Raw genomic sequence first — 22,815 nt, 5'->3', positions numbered from 1 at the left:
TGACAGAAAACAATACTGAAATAAATGCTTTCTTGCTTTTCCCTAATAGGAAGGATTTGGGGGGGCCATAGCAGCTCTGTGGTATCAAACAGCAGTCTGGGAAGCGTAAATAAATATAGGGAAAAATAAAACTGATGCGTGTTCACGATGCCCCAATTGGGCTTCTGGAGGTCTGTCTGGGGAGCACTTCATTACCCCGCAGGGAGGATCAGAGCTGGCAGCCCAAGGCCGTGAACTTGCTGCAGGTGTGGGATGGGACATGGGCAGCACCCCTCCAGGAGCCCCTCCTGCTGCTCCCAACTGCCCCCAAAATACTTGAAATCCACCCCAAAACCAGTGCAGGAGGGTAGTTTGCTCCTTCCCCCTGGCCAGGCGGAGACGAGTGTGGATCGAGGTGATTTGCAGCAAGGGGATGGCGGACAGATGCTGCTTCCCCATCCCACTGCAATTTCACTGCAGTGTGATTATGTTTCTTTCACTGCAGCCGGTGCAAACTTCTGCAAAACAGAAGAAAAATGGAAGCAAAATAGAAGGGATTTTTCTTTGTTTGCTGCTCCATTTCTTCTTCTCGCTGTTCTTTTTATTTTTCTTCACTTTCTACTCCAGCGTCCAGAGGAGGCTGAATTTTGCTGCCGTGCTTGGGAGCACTTCAGGGCATGGGACATTTTGTAGAATTATCATGGGATCATAGAATTGCAGAATTGCAGAACCACCAAATCACCAAATTACAGAATTGTAGAATCGAAGAATTGTAGAACTGTGGAGCGGTGTAATCATTGAATTGTTGAACTGTAGAGTTGTAGAATCATAGGAATGTAGAACTGCAGTCAAAGGATCACAGAATCACTGAACTGTAGAATTGTAGAGTCATAGAAACATAGAACTGTAGAATTGTAGGATCATAGAATCATTGACTCATAGAGTCACAGAATCATAGCATTGTTGAATCAAGGCATCACAACCATACGTAGGGCAGCTGCTGGCCCTTTGCATTTCATTCCATCTTTTGCCAAGTCCCCGACCAGGCACTGCAAAGATCAAAGCCCCGAGCAGACGCTGTGCTCGGTTGGAAAATGTTTTTTCGGTGCTGTTGGGAGATTGGGAACCAGATCTTAACACTTTCCCATAGGGATGCGAAGAGCTTTTCCTGGTAGCATCCCCAGGCCAACATTTCCAGTGACTCATCGCTTTCGGACACCCCCTGCCCTACCTGCAGATGCCCCGGGGCAACATTGAGAAGGATGAGGTTTGGCTTTTGCTCAAAGGCAGGGCTCTGAACACTTTGGCTTTGGGCTGAGGAAGGCATTCCGGGATGCTTTATCCCTCAACTTCTTTCCCCTTTGCAAAAAAATATCACCGCTAAGAGCAAACTGATCAATCACAGCCCTCCACAATTGTCACCGCGGCCATAGAGCGCGGTGTGGGACTTGAGGGCAAAACCAAGCAACTAAGGGATAGGGATGCAGGATTTGAGCGTGCTATTAATTTCTTTACCCCCCAGGCATCCCCAAACAACATATTTAAAACTGCAAAGAAAGTGGCAACAATAGATCAATGATGTAGATCCGTCATTGGAAACGGCATTCGATACAAACAGGAATGTTGCACAGAGCAGCTGCGGCGCAGTACGTGCTACATATAAGATCATGTACTACACATTTTGTATATATATTTATGTGTATATATTTGCAAAGCAGAGGAATCGAAGGCAATGGGAGGTGGCTCCAAGTCTAACACTTTAACAAACCAGGATTCGTTATTTTTTTTCTCCTCTGAACACAAATTTCAAGGCGCGGTTTTACTCCTGTAACAAAAGCAATGATTTATTTCCTCAGAGCACAGCCCATCATTCCCTCTTTCCACATTTATCTCCATCAGTTTTGGGGTGAAAAATACGAAATCCTTGGAAATAGAGGAGGGTTTATCTGGGGGTGTTTAGCAGAGGGAATTGGACCCGATCCTGTTGCTCCTGTGCTCTTCTGATGATGGAGGAGCCTTGGCTCGGCCGGCAGAGGTGCTCTTTGCTTCTCTCAAATGGAGAAATATCCCTTCCTTTTTTTCTTTTTTGAATGGAAAAACCCAATGGTTGCAATGTTTAGGGAGCTTGGTACCATTGGCTTGGAAAAATCTTTCCTTTGCAGCAATGCACGGACCAGCAATAAATCCCAAGCCAGGTGAAAAAGCAGCAGGAGCACTGAGAGGTGAGCAGGGATCCGTGCCTGGAGGTCGGCAGTGTTGGGGCTGTGAGAATAGGGATGTGAAAAAATGCAATTTTCAGCACACACGCACACAAAACCAAGAGTTAAGAGCTTTGTTCAAGTATAAAACTCCAAACTTTCAATGCTTTTTCATTAGTGAAGGGCTCTGCACTGAAATTTTTGCTCCTTGAGACCCGCCGAGCTTTGGGCGGATCGGGAAAAGAGCTGCAAGCAGACCTCTTTTTTTGGACATTTTGTCCCCAAATTCCTTTCCACATCTATAAGCCTGGCGTGCCCTTTGGTATCGTTTGCTTACCAAAAAGGGGTGCAGAGATGGGGCTCGTGGGGCTGCTGGGGGCAGAGGCAGACGCGCCGATGTTTGCAATGCGGCCGCGCTGCCGAAACCCGAAGGCCAAGTTGTGTCAGGACGGCTGGCTGGGTGCGAGGGACGTGTGTAGTTATGCAGAGGATGGGGAATATTCAGCTCTTCCCCCTGCAGATGGGTCCTGAGCTCCCGCTGCTTTCGGGCTGTCTGGCAGGAAGGTGTAAATCCGCCTTTTGCACGCGGCTGCGAAACGCCGCTTAAATAAGCGGGGAAATAGGAGAGAACGTGCTTCTGCATCCCAAATGATGCCAAATAACGCAATCGAATTTCAATATATTGCTGGAGGGGGGTTTGCTCATTTGGGGGGGTGAGGGAAAAAGCAAACCCTTGGGCCAACATTACCTACAGCTGCCTATTACCGTCCTGAAGCACGGCGAAATACTAAACCCCTCCAACCTTCCACAAGCTGTCCTCACATGATCGGTCACGGCGACCGGTCCGAGCTGTAAATACATCCATAATGACAAATTAAAGCCAATTATCTGCCATTCCTGAGCAGTGAGGTCCTCAGACGCGGGTGCTCACATGTGCGTGACAGCGGCCGAAAATAATTCCATCGTCATTGCCTCCTGCAATGGGGGACGAGCGAACGGAGGGCTCTTCTGGAAATCCCTGAGCTGTGCACACTTTGCAAGACCTCCTGTGAGGTGACTGCAGGGATGGGTTTTTTTCCTGGGGGTGTTCAGGTTTTTGGGGTTTTGCTTTGGGAAAGCAGAGCGCGGAGGAGAGGTCCCGGCGGCTGGGCTGTGTTTGCAGCATTTCCCGTGTGCCCGAGCAAAGCCAACCCATGCACTCAGCTGGGATTTCTCTCTCTGTGCACAAGCAGGAGTTGGGATCTCTCCCCCAGACAGAGATTCCTGAGCCTAGCAGGGATCTGACCCCATCATCGGCACTGAAATGGCTCAGCCTTCCTTCTGCTGTTGGCAGCGACTGGGTTTTAAAGCCAAGTTTGGGGCAGCACCAACTGGAAGTGAAAAGGGTTTTTTTTTTAATTTCTTTTTTTGTGTGTGCTAAGATTTGCTTAGTGATATTTCTTTTTCCTGGCTGTTTTCCTGCATGGTGATGGTTTTGGATAATTCTCTTTGGTGGCTCTGGTCACCCATAGCCCCTGTAGGATTCAGGAGGGGCAAAACTGTGTCTTTCTGCTGTTGAAATAAGGAAAGTGTCGCGAGCAGAGCACCCTGCCCCAGTGCTCAGCCCCTGTGCGCTGCCCTGTGCCTCAGTTTCCCCACTGGCTCCATCCAGGTATTCCCACCCTGCTCTCAGGAGGTGTGTTGTGCTCATCACGGGCACCAAATTTCCTTTTGGATTTGCATCTGGAATGCAAACATTTTAAAAACTGAAAACAAAACAAAACACCAGCACCACAACACCTTGCCTGCTCTGAGTTGAAAGCATTCCCATCTGAAAGCAGGAGGCTGGGAGCTGGCGCAGAGGTGCAGACCATTGCAAACAACTCAGGGACCTGAAGCTTTTCTCCCCATAAGCCAGCAGCACTTTCTTTTTCCTTTTTGGAAAGTGGCCGCAGGGTTTGCATGGTGCAGCACGAAGGGGTTTTCTGGTTTATTTTTATTTTTCACGACCCGTAAAGCTGGTGAGCCCCTTATCAGAGCCAGCTGGGCTCCACAGCTTTGGGAAGGAATCGGAAATTCAGCTTGTTTGTGAAGGAGGGGAAAAAAAATTCATAGAAAGCCAGGGAAAGTGAGTTTTCCATTGGTGGGGAAGAGGCAGCTGGAGCAGGGCTGCGTGGGGCTGAGCTCTTCCCTCCTGGTACCGGCTGCTTCTGAATCTGGGATCACAAAAGCCCTGTCTGGAAATGGCTCCTAATCCCTGAGGATGAGGTGTGTGTCTGCTGGGAGCATCTCAGGAGGAATCCTGCCTCCATCTTCTAGAGCCGTGTTATTATTATCTGGCTGTAGGTGTCCCTGTTCATTGCAGGGAGTTGGACCAGATGGCCTTCAAAGGTCCCTTCCAGCTCAAACGATTCTGTGATTATGCACGAGGCTCTGCTTTTGCAAGAAGGGGAAGAGGCAGATTTGGGGGCAACAGGAAAGCTGGGAAACCTTAATTCCTGTGCGCTCACACTCCAGAAGAAACAAAAAATGCATTCATTTGTTTGCAAGCCAAGCTGTTGGGTTTGTAAGCCAAGGAGCCGCCGTCATTTAACATTCAGGACTCAAAGTGCTGGGGCTGTAAATAAGAGCAGCAAGGAAGTGAGACCCAGCCATCAGGGCTCCTCTGAGCCACCCATTCGGCTCCAGGTGTCTGCAATGGGTTTGGGAAGGGCTTGCTGGCCACAGGGCTGGCTGCTGGGAAGGCTGCTGAGCTGGGACATGCTGGGTGCTGCAGCTGCTGGGGGGTTTCTTCTCCTCGTGGTCTCCTGGGCTGGGAGGATCATAGAATCATAGATGGAATAGCTTGGGTTGGAAGGATCATTCAGTTCCAACCCCCTGCCACAGGCAGGGCTGCCAACCACTGAATCAGGCACTAGATCTGGCTGCCCAGGGTGCCCTCGTGCCCTGAATTCTGGGCACAACTGAGGTTTTTCTGCACGGCTTTCTCTAGTCAGTCCTTCCTTTTGTCCCCTCCCAGAGGACGGGCAGGCTGCATGCCCCTCGCCCCCTCTGCAGCCATTTCTATTTCCAACACCCCGTCAGACTCTGTCACCTCCCTTCACACGCGATCAATAACAACGAGTGAGCAGGTTAATTATAATCACAGAATAAACGCCGCGGTCTCAAAGTTCGCTCCACTCGAGCAGCATTTCAAAACGAGTGGACGACGCCAAGAAACTTTCATTGATTCCTCCGGGGCAGGTGTGGGAGTTTGAACCTGTCCCCAAGCTGATCTGATTCAAGACTACTCCATGTTGGTCCTTATCTCGACTTTCGCCTATCTTATAATGCCTGTTATTTTAGATAAAAAGTCCAATCAATTGGGTTAGAAAAAACTGCAAGTTGCATGATGCCCTGATAAGTCGGGTACCTGCCTGGGCTGCACTTTCTGAGCGCTGAGCTGACCTCTGCAGATACTTTATCACAGAATCGCTCCGTCCACGGCCCCGCTTGTCTCTGAGCTGCCTTCCTATCCAGAAAGGCATCAAACAGGAGAAGGGAAGGGACAGGGATTAGACAGATCCACCGTCCTGTGTAACACCAGGAACTGTAGACAAAGGCTCTGCTTGTGCCTGGCTGTCTTCCTATGGGGGTCCTATGTCCCTAGTGGGACTATGAGCTGGGCTCCGAGCCCTGAAGTCCAAATGAGTGAGCTAAAAATATGGGGCAGGGGCCTCAGTGTGCACACAAACATCACATTTAACACTGCCATGGGCTCTGACATATCAAGCAATATATAGCCTCTGTAGTTCATCTATTACTACACATGGTATATACGTATTTTATAGCATGTAAGACAGGCATTTATATATGTGTGTATGCATTATATTTGTGTATATGTAGTATATATATCTAATACTACATATAGTTATGTTCTGTATAGCCATAGAATAATAATTCTAATAACAAAAGCAAGGAGAACTGATTAGCAATGCTCCCTGCTTGGCTAAAGCAGCATTCTGTAGGATATAGTATATCTGTATGAATGGATATGTCTATGAAGCTTGTATGTGCATACATACAAACATGCACATATAATACACATACAATAATAATAATACAGCTAGTTTTATTCCTACAAGCAAGATTGACTCAGATAAATATCCTACATAGAACTGTAGAATCATTAAGGTTGGAAAAGACCTTTAAGATCATCTAGTCCAAGTGCTGACTGATCTGCACCGCTCTGTACAAACAAAATCTGAAATAATGAGTATCTGGAATGGCAGCGTGGCAGAACTGCAGGTTGCAAGGGATGCCTGGAGATGTCCAAACCCAACCTGCCCAAAGGAGGGCCACCACCTTCATTGGTTGTGATCTGCATTAGCTCTGGCTTTGTCTTGATGGAAATGCCCAGGAGTAAAAATGCTCTCACCTCTCTGGGTACCCAACTCACCTCCTAATGAAACTCTTACCCTAATGCCCAGCTTGTCCCATGTGTCTTCTCCCACTACTGAGTTTGCCTGTTGTCAGCATATACCCAGATAACTTCTCCCTAATACTTCTTTGTCATGGCCCTAAATAGCATCAGTTTCCTGGCCCCAGAACTGGCTCTGGCTTTAGTCCACTTAGGTCACTTCTATAGACAGATAAATGGCTACCATCAAACAGATGCTGCAGTAGATGCATCACCACAGAGCATTGGGTTCCAGTGGTTTAAGGACCTTCAGCTCGATCTGTTGGGCTCCAGCACCCAAAAGCACATGAAAACTGTGTCATGCTGGAAGATGAACCAGAGGCATTAGAAATCCAAAGTTTTCCTTGGCTCCGATGCTCTACATTTTTCCACCATCATCCTTTCCCCTGCAGTCAGCAAAGTAAAGCCTCTGCTAAGGCTCTTATTTGGAGATGGGATGTATTTCAAGGAGGAAAGCACTGGCTGATTTTCCTTTGTCTACTGAGAGAAAGACCATTTCCAGGTCCCTGCTGCCAAACAGAACCCCATCCATGAGCTCTCCATGCTAATCTGAGATTTGTTAAAAAATATTTGGACAGTCGATAAGCAGAGGAATCTCCTGTTTATCAAAGAGCCCCAGATATTTACAAGTGTAAGAACTGTAAGTAGGATGAAGAAAGGGGAGGTCACCTTGGTGGGTGGGATCAGGTCTGCATCCCAGCAAAAGAAAGCAGACCTTGGAGCTCACTTGTGAATGCCTTTGCCATCAGCACAAGTCGTCATTGAAGGGGCGGCCAGTGAGTTCTCTGAACAACAAGAGATTTTGCTGTGCCCTTTTGGGATAAGCTTTTTGCAGGATGTGATGGATGGTTTTGTTCCTGGTTGGTGCCAGCAGCTGCTGATGGGGCAGCAGTAAGCAGGTAGGAATGGGTGGGGGGAACAAATGGGTCTGCTTATTGCCTCTGTTGTGCTCAGGTAGGGTGCTGATGTGGCTGTGATCTAACATGTGTCCTGTCTGTCTGTCATCAAAATAGCCTTCGTCTTGCACGTGTATGTGCACTAGTATCTATATGTGACATATAGTCAGTGGACACAGGAAAAGGATGGCCTTACTCTAATGTAGCACAAGGAGTGTTTGCTGGACCCCCAGCCCATGTGCAGACACAGGACCTTACATTGTCAGGAGTGTTTGCATATCTTTCTCCTGGACAGCAGGCTGTGTGTCTTTCAGGTTTGAGCCATGGTGCTTCAGCGTGTGTGTGTCCCATGCAGCTCTGGTACGATATTTAGGCTTGAGGGTTTGGGACCTGGTGATGCTGGAGAGCTTTTCCAAGAAACCAGCTTGTCTCCAGTACCACCTCTTACTCCTTTCTGAAAGCATATGCTGAGACATTCCTGGAGCAGTGCTTTAGTTTTCTCCACTCTCCCTTGCAGTGGACACACAGTGGGGCATGGAAGAACCTTTGTTCCTTCACAGTAGGTAAGATCAGTGTCACAAGGAGATGACTTGATCAAGGGAAGCTTATTGCAAAGCCAAGGCTGAACCTAACTCCAGGCACAGGATTTGACCAACCTTCCCCTCATGTCCCTCTAGCACATGATTTCAGCTGGTCCTTTGGCTGCCTCTACCTCTACTGTCCTTCAAACTGGGGAAAACATATCCACGAAGGAAAGGAATATGCTTGGCTATTGGCAAAGCTCTGTGCCATAGACCTTGGCTCACCACAGGCAGAGCAGGGAGCTTTGCAGAGGAGGGACACGATGTTCCCTTTGCCTTGACATGAAACATTTGGCCTGGGAACAGTTGTGCAGGAAGAGTCTCACTCTGGTGTTTCACAAGGCAGAGGGGAAATGCATTTTGCCTTCTCAGAAGTGGCATGTGGCTCAGCCAGATTGTAGGTAGAAAGCTTCCTATGCAATGGACTGGGGCCCTTGGGCTTGCAGGGGCAACGCTGCTTAGTCTAAGCAGCCAGTTCATGGTGGGGAGTTCTCCCCTTCCACCATTCTCTGCAGATCAGCAACCACGCAGATGATGTCAGCTGTTCACACAGATCACAAGTGAGTGGGGAACTGCACTCCCAGCAGCAACTGGCTCACTGATGGGGACTCTCAGGCAGGCAGTGTCCTGCTGTCTCCCTGCCAACCGCATATCTGGGTCCCATTTGTCTCTAAAACAGTGGGTAAGTGGGCAAATCTTGCCCCAAACCTCCCAAAGGGGAATCAGACAGAGAATAGAAAGGGGGAGAAAAAGCCAATGGGCAGAATCTGTTTTTACAGAACCATGCTCAGCTCCACTAGCTGATAAAGCACAAAGGCTTTCTGTTCTCCTCCATCTGCATGCCAAGCTGATGATGCCCCCATAGAAAAGGGAAAGACTCACCGACAGCTTTCTCTTGGCTGCAGATCTCTTTCAGGCATAAATGTGGTCTCTTTTATTTACAGTCATTCCCTATTTCTTCTGCTTTTGTCTCTTCTTGTTTTTCTGCTGCTTTGTTTTCCTTCCCAGTCCAGCGCTGCTCAGACACAATACTGGAACAAGAAGCAGTTTGAACAGCTGTGATCTGAGCAGGATGTTTCTGGTGGTTTTCTTTAGCACATAAAGCTTAAACTCCTGGAGTCCCGTGCAATTCATGGGAGACTCAACCCATGTAAGAGATGTGACTTTCAGCTCCAACAGCTGCAGCAAAACACTTATTAAAAGGACCCCAAAGGGTAAAACTGCAGGAGGGACTTCCACAATGTCACTTTTTTGATGGAAACTGTTTTGGGATTCAGGACAAATTATCCTGAACAGATAGGAATGGTAAATCCCATTTCTCTCTACCATGCTGTTGTGGCTGTCCCTTGAATCAGAAGGTTCTGGTGGGACCTTCTCAGAGCCCAGTGTGTCCATGTGCCTGAGTGCCCAATGTCCTGTGCCTCAGCTGCCAGTGCCCCCAGGAGTCCATTTGGGATTCTGTATACACAGAAATGCGGCTCTCACCTCTTATCATAACAAATTGTTTTAGGAAACTGCTTCTCTGCAGAGAAAACTGCTCTCAGGCTCTGTTTAGAGCCTCTAAGTGCCTGGCTGTGTTTGAAGGACAGCTTCTCTTTTTCTGAGTTGCTTCACTGGCTTGAGAAGACACTTCTGCAGGGAGAAATGTTGATATTAAATATCCCTCCAGCTGTAAACAAAACTCCAGTGCTATATTAATGGAAGTCTCTTTCTCCCTAGCAAACAGAGAGGGGTTGAGGGCAGGAAGGGGCTGGAGGGCAGAAGAAAGGAGATGACCTTGTTGCTGTTTCTCATGCAGGTCTGACCTAAATGTGTGCAAGGAGGGCTCTTTGTCTCCTTCTAGAGGCTGGTTTGGGAGCAAAAACTTACAAACTGGCTGTTGGTTCTGGAGGAGTCAAAATCTCTCCACCAGAAGTGCTTCTACTGTTTTATTCCTTTGGGTTCACCTGCTGAAGGTGATTTCTCCAAGGATGTGAAATTTAAGGTTGTTAAAGAAAAGCCCTTCCTCACAGTCAGAAGGTCTGGGCCTAGGGATGGGTACACTGGCAGAGTTGGGGCTGGGAGAGATGGTCAAAGGACCCAGTGAGGGATGTGCAAGCTCTCTTCAGACTCAAGCCTTGGGCAGCCTCCCCTTGATCTCCTTGGTTGTGTGAGAGCATCTCATTCTCTTGCCTGGGAAGGCAGAACTACTCAGATTTCGAGCAGGCTGTGTCCTTTGTGGAAGGAGATGCTGTCATGCCCCAGCCATGCTGGCTGTAGATGTGGGCTGCCTAGCATCTCTGATCTGCTTTCTCCTCTAGCCCTGCATTATCCTCACTGGTTGCTCTCTGTGGACATGGCGGTGGATGTAAAGAACCACTCCCAGTGACTAAGGGCCATATGCATGAATGCTTTTTCCCCAATAGCCCTCACTGCCCCACTTAAAGAGTTGCTCCCAGCTCGTTAGGGACAAAATGTCCCACTGTGGAAAGTATTTCTGCCATTAGCGTGCTCAAGACGTCACCCAAGATTAGGAGACTGTTGTGCAATACGCAATTGACATTTCCTGCCCTGGGGACCTTGCAGCCTTCATAAGCAGTAGGTGTAAGGGGAAGAAGATCTGTTGTAAGCTGGTGACTGGGACCCAGCCAGGACCAAACCCACCCACTCAAGCTGGCTCATTTAGCATGGTTCTGTGATCTGCTCTCATGCGAGCAGCTCCTTCATGGACTAGGGGCAGGGTTTGACGAAGCATTAAAATAGAAAGCCTTTAGCATTAGCCAACACCAGGCTTAGGGATCCAACCCATAAAAAAAGGCCCAAATGATCACAAGACCGATACAATCTAAGATAAGGGTTGGGCAAAGTCACTCTGGGAGCTGAGCCTTCGAAGAGGAACACGAGACTTTCGAGCACACGTGGCAAGGGAGGCCGTTCCAACACAGGACTGTTTCTCTCCTAGCCCAACTGGCAAATGTTATCCTTTCCTTAACCCTGCTCCATACTTGGCTTTGGGAGGGGGACTCAATCTTTCGAGGAGGACCTCCTAGCAGAAAGGCTATTATAGAAGTCACCGGACGGGCCCATAAATCTCCATTATCAGGCAGTGGCTCCTGCACCACGAAACGGAAATCGTTGCCCTGAGTGCAACTGGGGGAGCCTTTCCTTCCATTCCATTGTTCAGGTCCCTCTGGGAGCCGTTCAGGCAATTTGCTGCCTGAATAAACGTTTCCTTTCTCGGCTGCTAGTACAAGGTGAGGGAACGAATAAGTGTCAGGGGATCTCATAATGCCAGGATTTAGAGCTCCAGCCCCAACACAGCAGCCAAGAAAACACATTGCTGCTTCTCATGAGGAGCCTCCAGTCTGCTGTGCCTTAAGCCCTGTTATTTACCACAAAGGGCAAATGAAGCAATCAGCAAGCATGCCCCAAACTGGGTGCAGATTTGGACACCACAATATAAGAAGGACATAAAACTATTAGAGGGTCCAAAAGAAACCTATGAAGATGGCTCCAGAGCACTAGGAATGGCCTAGTCTCAGTGATGCTGTTCTCACAAGAACCCATGCATGGGAAGGGGTTCTTCATCCCAGTTATGCCCCTGAGGGAGGGAGGCAGGCAAAGATCATTGCCCAAACCTTCAAAAATGAGCAGCTGTTTTGAGTGTTTGGGTTTCCTGTGTCTTGGATGTCTAGCCACGTCAAACTGCGTGGGTTACTGCTGGTAAGGTCATCTTATTATTTTACAGACCCATACATAGGGCCAGTTCAGAAGACTCCCCTTCACAACTTCAGCACTGAATTTAGTGATGCTGTGAAATTAGAGCACCTCTTTTAGGGAGCAATCTAGTCTCTTGCCTTTTCTCCATTGGTGCCAAAACGTGTTACCCTTTTATTCACCGAAAGGTGCTCACTAAGACTGCATTGTCTTCTCTGAGCCAATCTTGAGCAGTTTCCAAGACACATCCTTATAAGAGAACATCCCTGCTGAGAGGAACTTGCCATCACCAAGCACGCCTTGAAGAAAGAGGGGCTATTTCTCTTCCAGGTGAGACTTGTTGAAGTCAAGGAGGCCTGACACTACTCTAAGAGTGGCTTTAATGCACTCCACAGATGTCATGTTGTGACTCAGCGCTGGGTGGTGCATGCAGGGGACGCACCCTGCTGCTATCTCCCCATGAGGCTGTCATTAAGGAGAGCCACCCATTGCATGGAACCTCAGCGTGACCTGGGAACAAAGTCTGCTCCTTCTCCATCTCTGGTTATTCCTATTTATTAGTGTTTCACAAGGCTCGCCTTTGTCTGCAGCTGAGAGTGGAAAGCCATATTTGCGCTATCCTAACCAAGGGCTAGCCCAGCTCTTGACATTTCCAAAGTTTCTGCCTTTTTCTTGCTTTGATTAAAAACTCAGATTTTGGTTTTCTAGCATAAAATTCTCCAAGAAAGATGACATTCTGTAATTCTTATTCAAGGGCACAACTGAAATCAGCCAAGGGTTTGAACTGTTGTCTTTGGACTACCCCTGCGATGCCCAGTTCTCCCTGGATTGTGTCAATGACTCTCGCTGACCTAGTTTTAAAGAGGAAAGGATTTTCTCACAAGATGAAAATCACTCTGAAAATAAAGTCGCTTTTTTTGGGAAGAGGGGGGAAATGATTAATGCAAAACCTCAGAAATTTTGTAAGATGAAAAAAAAAATAATGGTGAAATGTTTTCCTTTCTTGAGATTTTTCAAGGAAATGAGTTCCTTCCTGACCAACTCTTCCAATTCCTCCTCTTTTCAAAGGAAGTTTATTTGATCTGGATTTTGGCTGTGACTCAGTGATGATTTTAAAGGGCAAAGTGAGGCATTATGGTTGTAGCATCCCTGAGTCCACATGTACAAAAAACAGCTGGAGGGATTCCCATCTTTCCTAAAACACCAGCATTGCTCAAAGGTAATGAGGTTTCCAGAAGAGGCTGAGAAGATACTGGATTCCTTCACTTCTGGTTCCTGAGCTCTTTAGGTATACCCATTTCCTGTCTTCTAGCATTTCCTCATTGCCACATAGTGTAATCTCTTGCCATTTTTAGCCTGATTCTCTAGTGAAAACTAAGCTCCTATGAATCCTTTTCCATGCCTGGTTACCACTCCCACCTCAGCCATTTTTTAATCCTTTGGTTGCCCAAGGAGGCTGTGGATGCCCCATCCCTGCAGGCATCCAAGGCCAGGCTGGATGTGGCTCTGGGCAGCCTGGGCTGCTGGTTGGTGACCTGCACACAGCAGGGGGTTGGAACTGGATGAGCTCTGTGGGCCTTTTCATCCCAGGTTATGATTCTATATAGACATACAGTTTTCTCCTGATTTTCCAAAAAAAGTTCATAGAGCAGGAGAAAACATAGCTGGTGTTTGAATGTAACCCTCACTAGATGGCAGAGAAACCACATGCGACCGAGACAGATCTGCAAGAAATCCAGTTCTGTTGGTTTGCTGTTTGGGGAACTGACTTCCAGCAGAAAGCTGAGATTCTTGTACAGGCAGCAGGGAGGCAAGCACAGTGTATAGCAGTGTTGGTACCAGCATGCTGTGAGTTAATGCTATTCTGGTCTGTGGTGCTTACAGGTCTCAGTGCAAAGCTTTTGCCGTCCTCCGAAAGTCTCCTGTGTGATGCAGTATATTGGGAACCATGCTTTTTCAGAAGCCTGGTTTACTCCCAGTCTACACCAAGTGATGGAGCCTCTTGTTGCTATTTGTTCTTTTCTTCTTCTCTCCAATTAATTTCTTATCTAGCCTTCCTTTCTGCTGCTGATAGCAGAACATGTGCATGCCTTGGTTACTGTGTCTGGGTGGATGGGAAATCCAGAGGCAGGAATGGGTTTGTAACTCCATTTTCCAGAATAAATACCCTCCCCAGCCTGATCTCAACAGCTGATATTCTTCAAGTGGGATCAGCAGCAGCAACCCGCATTTTCAAGGGCCTTGCCAACTGGATGTAGCTACATTCTGTGCTCGTATTTCATTAGGTGAAGTGTGTTGGGCTGATTGAGTTCTTGGCTTCTAGAGGGCTTTGTACATGAGGGTGAGCTGTCTCCCCAAGTGGTGACATTGTCGAGGTGCCCTGAGCTCTGCAGCAGCCTGCAGATGACAAGAATGGGACGCAGCCAGAAGGATGGGGCTGCCCCAGCCTTGGAAAATCACCTTACCATCATGTCACAGCCACAGCTGAGCCATGGTGGAGGGTGAACCTGGACTGTGGTGAGTGAATGCACCAGGATAGAGATTTGCATCCAAATCTGTGACACCTCTGTTTAGGAGCTGCTTCTCACACCAATAGGGCAAAGGCATGAGAATATCTCTTTTCCTTGGCTCTCTACAGTAATTCTGCAAAGGGGCTGAGTAATGAGCAGAGCTGTAGGGAGCACAGACAAGATTCTCTCTGCCCAGTGAGGGATGCCTGGGCAATTCTGCTCTGTGTGTCCAGGCTTGTGTTTTTCCATGGTCACAGGCAATTTGTCTGGACTGTAAACACAGCCGTTTGCCTGCCCCAATCTGTTTGCCCTGGCTATGTCCAGTTTTGAAAATTGGATAACGTCAGAGCAGAAGGGAAGGTTTCTATTTCTGTCTCCTTGTATCCGTGTCCCAGCACATCCCTGCTGCCACAGAAGCCTTCCAGCCAACACTATGACAGGGAAAGGGGTTTCTCTTCCCAATAATTTTGTTGGCTTTCCTGTGGAAGGAAAGCTGTTTCTTTGCACTTTATAAACTCTGATTGCTGGTGATTTCTTTGAACATCACTGCTGGGTTCAAATATTGAGAACCAGAGCAAAAAAAAAATCACGTACAGTTGCTTAACTAACCAAACATTTTCCTTTCTCTCCCATCATGGCAGCAGAATTTTTTGATGACTATTCAGAGGGGCGAGAATGTGTCAACTGTGGGGCCATGTCCACCCCGCTCTGGAGGAGAGATGGCACAGGGCACTACCTCTGCAACGCCTGTGGGCTCTACCACAAGATGAACGGCATCAACCGGCCCTTATTCAAACCTCAGAGGAGGCTGGTAAGTCAGCAGCACACGGCGTATGCGGGGTAAGGCTGTGTGCAAGGATGGAGACAGCCAAGGTCAGGCTGGATGGGTTGTGAGCACTGTGAGCTGTGGGTGTCCCTGTTCAGTGCAGGGAGTGGGACGGATGGCCTTGAAGGGTCCCTTCCAACTCAAATAATTCTGTGATAAACAGGTGACAGCTAGGTGGTGATGTCAGGCGTATTTCCATTCCATGGTCTCTATGTGCCTAATGTAGGTGGGTTTGGTCCAGATTTCCAAACTCAGCAAAATTACATTCTGTTTGATGAGATATTGATCTAAGATATTGTACTGTTCAAACTAATTGTGCTCTCACTTCATGGTGGTCAGACATCTTTTCTGGACACCCTGTTTGCTGCCGTAATTGGACAAGCTAAAGCAGAGCTTCTGGGGCAGGTGGTCATCCCAAAGACTATGGGGTCAGGATGGGACATTCATAGGGAATGGGGATATCTTGGTGTTGATATTCTGCCCATCCCAGCCTGCTTTGGAGGGGAGTTTTGGGAAGGGCTCTGCATCTGTGCCCCAGAGACACGGGGTTGTCACGGCCCCCAGGCAGCAAGGAGCCAGCAAGCCTTCCCTCACAGACTCATCTTCCATGTGGCTTCATCCTAAGCCTGCTCTGCACTCCACGTAGCACAAAGCTGACTCTGCTCAAACCCAGCCATTCCCTGCAAGTGCCTAAAACGACACTTGTGGTTTGAGCACAGCCACGGCCACCCAGCGCCCTCTGGTGAAAAGCCCTTCCAGCCATGGGCTGAGCCAAGCTGGTGGCGAGTTGGATTGGATGTTCCTTGTAGGTTCTGCCCTTCCAGCACTGGGTATTCTATGATTCCGTGACTTGGAGCAAACTCGCTGGGATCTGAGATGCTGCCGGAGGGCTGACGTGTTTCTTTTCCCTCTATTTTCTCTCACAGTCGGCTTCCCGTCGCGTTGGCCTCTCTTGTGCCAACTGCCACACGACCACAACCACACTCTGGCGCAGAAACGCCGAGGGAGAGCCCGTCTGTAATGCCTGTGGGCTCTACATGAAGCTCCATGGGGTAAAACCTTTATTCCTTTTTACTCTTATGGGGAGGGTGCCCAGAGCACAAAGGTGACCCACAAATTAGGCCCAGATTCTTCCCTACCTAAAAGCCCTTTAGTGAAATGCCTGCCAGTGGGGACTTTGTGCATACAGGGAGTGTCTGATGTATCTAGAATAGTCCTGCTGGAGTCCGAGGCAAGCAGAACTTCAGGATGCAAACCTCCAGCCCTTCTCCCACCAGTCAGTGGAACGGACCCCAAGTGGCAGAGATAGAGTCCCATTCTGATTCCCATTGCTACTGCTAGGGTTTTTTTATTCAATTCCATGCTTTCAAGGTTTTCCTGCTTCAGATGAAAGTGCTTTCATGAGAGAGAGGCCAAAGCTGGAAGACAAGATAGAAGAGAGGAAGCCACTTAACCCAACAAATTCTTTCTATAAATCCCAGTATGTTTCTGACTGTGTGGTTGGCGAGCTCAGTGGGATCAGTTCCTAAGGGAGATTTCCCCATACAGATTGGGTAGCTTTCCATAAATAGGTATTGGCCAGAAAGACATCTTCATCTCCAAGCTCAACAGGAAAGTAAAAAATCACTCAATATCTGTGCTGTAAAAAAGCCCATCTATTCCCATTCGGAAGCACACTTTGTAGCTTTGACATATCTGTCCATACAGCAATGCTGACCAGTGGCTTTGGGCTCCATTTTGTTGTTGCTTTCAATTAAATCAGCTGGGTTTTGTGGAGCTGATGAGGTAGAGCTGGAGTCGTGTCGTAGGTGACTGTATGGATGTACAGAAACCAATGCACTTGTATATCTGGGTTGACAGGTTCCAAGGCCATTAGCAATGAGAAAAGAGGGCATTCAGACAAGGAAGCGTAAGCCGAAGAACCTTAACAAAACAAAGACGCCAGCAGGTAAGCATAAAAAGGAGAGCCAACTGTGTGTGTACACACGTGCAATCGTGTTTCTGGCCACTTGGATTTATGCTGTGTGATTCAGACACCCAACGACAAAATGGGCTGATTCTTCAAAAAATGGGGAACGTTGGCATGTCTTTCAGAAGTAACAAAGGCCTTTCTGCTACTTTTTAACCTACAGTAACTTTGAGTGCTTTGAAGTGAAAGGCCCTTGGGAAAAGCCTAATTTGCCATCTGCTTTCCCACAGGTCCATCCAGCAGTGAGAGTCTTACCCCGACCACGAGCTCCACAAGTAGCAGCAGCAGTGCCACGACCACTGAGGAAATGCGCCCCATAAAAACAGAACCAGGGCTCTCATCTCATTATGGGCACCCCAGCCCAATTTCTCAGGTACAGAAGGCGGTGGGACAGAGATGGAACTGAGAATGGTAGATAAAGGGAGAAGAACATCTTAAAAACCTCTATAGCAAGAGGTTGCCTCTTTTCAAATGAAGTTCATAGTAGGAAATATGGGATGGGGCAAAAAATGCACGTTCTCGTCACCATGTTTACGGCACAGTGTGGATGCTCAGTGATATGCAGAAGTTCTGAATGGCCAAAATTTGTAGCAGCCCTGTTGAAAACGTGAGATTTCTTCCAGCTGGGCAGCTGCATAAGTCACATCACAATAATATTATCCATTCTCTTTGTATGTCTTGAGTTGTCCTGAGCAAGAAAAGCTTGGCAGTAGGACTCTAGTTTATCTGCACTGCTTGGATGTGCATTGAGAAATGTAGTCACATAGCCCTAATCTAACCCAGTCCCTGCAAAGGTAAATCCAGGCAGCAGGATGGCACAGCTGTAGGGTACAGTGGGTGCTCTGCACCTTATCCACCACTAGATGTCTTAGGAACAGCACTGCATCCACGCGTGGTGAGTGTCCTGCTGAGCAACACCCAGGTCTGGAAGCTGATCTCTGTGAGCCTCTGTGGGTTTAATAATTATGCCTTGGCTAAGGATGCCCTGCAGTGTAGCACAACTGAAAGAACAGAAGTGATAAATGATAGTTGCTCTCCTCTCGGGTTCGTATGAGGAACAGCAGTGTTTAAAAAGAAACAACCATGGAGAAAATGGTGTGTCATTGGGCTGGACTGACCCTGTACCTGCAGCCCTTTGCAGCAAGGTTGTTTCTCCTGCAGTCCACAGGAGGGCATTTGTGAACTAGGAACACCCAGGGCCAATGAATCCTCAAGCCTTGGGTGGTAAAATGATTGCTTGTGGCACTCAGAACAATTTGTCCCCTATGCAATACTAGTAAAAGGCAGGGTCTAGAAAAAGGAGAGTCTGCCCAAAGCACCACGCATAAGCTACAATCTATGGCAAATCCTCAGACATGTTACTACTCCACATGAAAGGCTCCTCTATTATTTGAAGCTTGTTTTTTTACCAGGTTTTTCTTCTTCTGCAGGCATTCTCGGTCTCTGCCATGTCTGGACATGGATCTTCAATTCATCCTGCAATTTCAGCCCTGAAGCTTTCCCCGCAGGCTTACCAGTCAGCCATCAGCCAGTCTCCACAAACCAGCTCCAAACAGGACTCCTGGAACAGCCTGGTCTTAGCTGAAAACCATGGGGACATCATAACTGCATAAACTGGTCTTCCACCCATAGACTTGAGGCTGATCCACTGGAGAGGTGAAGAAGATGCCATATAATAATCACGTCAATGTTGTTTCCCTCCTCCCCTGCTCTCCTGCCGTGGTGAGATGTTCCAACAAAGAGGTAAAGAGGACTTACGTGAAGTGTAGGAGAGCTCTTACAAAACAAGCCAAGAAGACTCAAATCTCAAAGTAACTAATGGATTTGAAACCCTTTTCCTCCCTTCAAACAAGTTGCCTTGTATTTGATTGCCACCACCTTCTAAGAAATAGCCAGAAACACAAAGATGAACATATTTTTTCGTGGGGGGTTGTCTATTTAAAAACATTTGCCATTTGAGACTTAGACAATGGTGGCACAGACACATCTTTTTCTCCTGTCATCATCCATGTGTTTCCTGACCAGAGGGAATGCCATCGTCGTTACCCCATTTCAGTGATCTTCCACCAAATGGAGCCAGTTTCAGAACAGTTTGTTGAGCAGACACGCTGTGGTGGCTTTAGTGGATTTGATATGATCTAGGGCAGAGAAAAAAAAAGAGACCCACATCCTCATGCTCAGCTCATGCATCTTGAGCATTGCCTTCATTTCTTTAGGTGGTCTGAAAACCTAATGAATGTCTGTATTTAATAGTAACTCCTTTCCTATTTATCACTACAAAATCAAGGGACTGTGTTTCTAAAAGGCTGAGCCTGGAGAAAGTCTGTCTGAAGTCAAAGGGGGATATTGGAAGGAGAAACTTTCTGGAAGCGGGTAGAGGAAACCCACCTTGGTCATCAAATCCTGGAGGAAACTGTTGGGCTTTTCCCTTACAAATAGCTACAAGCCAGGCTTAGAGATTATTGTAGAGCACAGCAAGTGAAAGTTTGCTCTTTAACACTGCTGTGCTGTTGCTTTTGAGACAGTTAATTTTTTCGCATGCTTTTCTGTTGTCTTCATTGTCACTGATGAAATCTGATTGTCATTTATTTCTCATTGCACTCTGAGTGCCCACTGTTCCCCTATGCTCATGATCATTTTCCATGTCTTAAGGATTTCACCTTTCACAACAAGAAAAGTCCTCAGCCTCTAATGGATGCAGGCAGAGGCCATCCGCTTTACTAAGCATGTGCATAGACTTGCTTGCCTGCAAGAGAAGTTTAACTCCATTCATACACAAGTATTAAACAAAACTCATGTGTTTACCTAACCATAAGCCTCTTAGCAACCAGAAAATTCTGAAAAATTGAGTTGGAAGTGATGCTAAGAGGCCACAGACTCGTTTCCTTGTCCAAAAGGGATCAGTTCAACCTAACCTACCTTTAGTTGCTCTTTGTCTAACATGTGCTTAACAAAATCCAGCAGCGCATACGCTACAGCTCCTCTGTGCAGTCTGAATGCTTCCACAGATGCTTGCCAGCATGCTTCCATCAGCGTTTCCAAGGAGGGACAGCTTTGCCTGTACAGGTAGAGAATTTCTGGGAGACCTCATCCTACAAGATTCTCCAGCCTTGTTTCTGTCTGCTCCCAAACTCCGTTACCCTTCTTCTTGCCTTCCCAGCTCCTTCTTTTCCTCCCTGCATCCAGAACTTGACTATGGAACCAGGTGATACCAGAAGAGGGATGGTGCATCCCCACAAAATATGCTGAAGGATGTAAGGTGCCACCCTCCATCTTACACTCACACTTCACCATTCCCACAAAGAGTGTTTCTGACAAAATACCAAGATACGTGGCTTGGTGAAGAGGAAAGCCACAGACATGGTTGAAGCAAAACCACGACCCTGTATTATCTGTGTTTAACTCTCTATTTTCCTCCTCATGGTTGAAAAGTTTCTTTAAGGAGAAGGATTCAACTGGACTGGTTGTGACAGAGAGTTGAAATGGAGCACAGTAGAGAGCTGGACCCCTCCACAACCCCTGCGCTCTGCTCAGAACTCAGATTTGCAGGGGTTTGTAGAGGTGACAGAGACTCTGCAGTACCTGGAGAAAGACAGCATGGCAGTGATGCCATGTCTGGATGGCGTTTGCACCTTGAGGCTCCTCACTGAGCTTCCCCATAAGAAGTGTGGTCCTCCCGTTGACAAGGAGTGCCTTTCAGCTGGCTTATGGGAATGAAACTCCTGATCTGGAAAGTTTTTCCATCCGCCACTTGCAAGATAACCACAGAATTTGCACTCTGTCCTTCAGAGCTAATGTAAGGTCTAACCTCATTAGTTTATTCACTACAGACAAGGAAGAGCCGTTCAACGAAACATGAATAAAACATTACCATGAAATCCTGTGATTCTGCTGAAGCCCAGCAGCCTGCAGAGAAGAGGCCAGAAACAGCACCTAAGAACATGAATTTGGGGTGAAAGAAAAAACAAAGGTGTTTCTCCAAGAGCACACAGGTCATTAGTCAGCCTCCTCCTTGTACTGCATTGCTTTGCACTCAGCAGCCAAGATCTCTAGGGATGCAGCTGTGATCTTGTCTGTGGCAGAGAAGAACACACCCCAGAGATGCCTCTTGGCTTCTGCACACATTTCAGATGCTTAAAACTACCCTGAACAGCCTGAGGAAGAGAGAAGCAGGCAGCCTCCTGGAGAGGAACAAAGGTCCAGACCAAAAGCACAGCATTTCTCCCTCTGTGCTTATGCTCCCAAAGGCTTTTTCTGCCTTGCCCATTTACTGTGTTCCTTGTATTGCCCTCAAAGCCAAAATCCCCGGCTGAAGTTCTCTCCTGCCCTGAGAACACACTCTTAAGTGCCATAAAGGAATCTGTTTGCCATGCCAAGCAGAAAAACCCTGCGAGATGTAAGTCTGGTGGTTCCCTGGCTCACATTCTCTTAGGTTACCTAAACGATAGAATTTGGCTAACTGGTTTTCTGCTTCCCACACAGCCTTAAAAATTGAACACTGAAACTCAGTGAGGAGCATTTACAGGGATCCTGATAACAAGACGTCTGCTTTCATGAGCCTCTCGGCCCTTTCATAGTAGAAATGAGCTCTTCTGCCACTGCTTTTACAAGTAGTTGAAGCTCAGATGTGCCTCACGTTGCCAACAAAGCATGCCAACACCAGAAGTGATGCATGAAGGGATACTTACAGGACATGAGAATGACAGTCCTACCAAGAGGTTCAGCTCAACCTAGCTGTGGGGCAACCCCTTAAATTTGGGGTTACATTTGAGCTTTGCTTTCCTTCAAACGATAGGAGAGGCACGGAGAACTTGCTTTGTTAATGAAATAAAACACAATTATCAGAGACTTAATATAGCAAAACAATTGTTGCTATTATTATTGTTATAATTTGTTCCATTGCAGCATGTCTGGAAGTCCAGCTGAGGACCGCCAGTCAGATGACTTCCAGAGGTCCCTTCTAGCATCAGCCACACACAGTGATAGGCCTGAATTTGTGTATTTGTACACACAAAAAAAGGACAGAGCTGAGAACCATCTCTTCCCTGAAGAGTAAGAGCAAAGTGCCTGGTCCTGCAAAACACTTGAGCACATCTACCAATGTATTTGCAGAAGTTGTTCCCTTAAAGCTCACCATTAATCACACACATAAACTGGGATGCCTGAGGGTTTGCAGCACATATCTGGGTTGTGCCAAACCAGACCATTGCTATGGCTCCATGGCAAGATGAGAACTGGGATGGAGAGAGAGAAAGGGGTGAAAAGGTCATTTATCATTTTAAATGTCTTTCCTCCTTGTGAAAGTGCAATATCTTGAATTGCATCCGTTTTTGTTTCATAAGTTAATCCAAAGAGATCCATATTTCACTTGCAATTACATGGGCTGATTAAACCTCCTCCGATCAGGAGGAGCTCAAGAGCATCGTAAGGGAGCTTTGAAACCAATCAACAACTCTTAATGTAACTGAATATGACAACAGTTAACATGACTGAAGCTGTGACTGTGCCAGGGGTGGTGTTTGGTTTTGTTTGTCGGTTTTGGTTGGTTGTTTGTTCTTTTCTCATGCATTAAGTTTGAAGATTCCCGTGTCAGCTGAGGAGATCCCACAGAAACAGACACTGATTCGTAAGGGGGAGAGGGAAACCAACCAACTGAACAAGCTGTAATTATTTAAAGATGTAAAAAAATATATATTATGAAGTAGTATGGCTACCAATCCAC

General features: G+C 47.3%; 1 protein-coding gene across 5 annotated transcripts in view; it reads left to right on the top strand.

Annotated features, from left to right (window-relative positions):
• The window catches only part of GATA4 (GATA binding protein 4), a 27,062-nt gene extending 4,247 nt beyond the window's left edge, over positions 1–22,815 (top strand). For 4 of the 5 annotated variants that reach the window (XM_048937446.1, XM_048937447.1, XM_048937445.1 and 1 more), the window contains 5 exons: positions 14,940–15,109; positions 16,051–16,176; positions 16,985–17,072; positions 17,324–17,466; positions 18,524–22,815. In XM_048937446.1, the coding sequence (XP_048793403.1) occupies positions 14,940–15,109; positions 16,051–16,176; positions 16,985–17,072; positions 17,324–17,466; positions 18,524–18,706 (710 nt within the window). In that variant the 3' untranslated portion in view covers positions 18,707–22,815. The remainder of the gene's footprint in view (positions 1–14,939; positions 15,110–16,050; positions 16,177–16,984; positions 17,073–17,323; positions 17,467–18,523) is intronic. The other variant, XM_048937444.1, reaches the window with a different exon arrangement.

This window comes from Lagopus muta, chromosome 2 (genome assembly GCF_023343835.1).
Source record: "Lagopus muta isolate bLagMut1 chromosome 2, bLagMut1 primary, whole genome shotgun sequence".
Lineage (NCBI taxonomy): Eukaryota > Metazoa > Chordata > Aves > Galliformes > Phasianidae > Lagopus > Lagopus muta.
The sequence above is the reverse complement of the archived record's forward strand: the minus strand, read 5'-3'. Positions and strand labels throughout refer to the sequence as shown.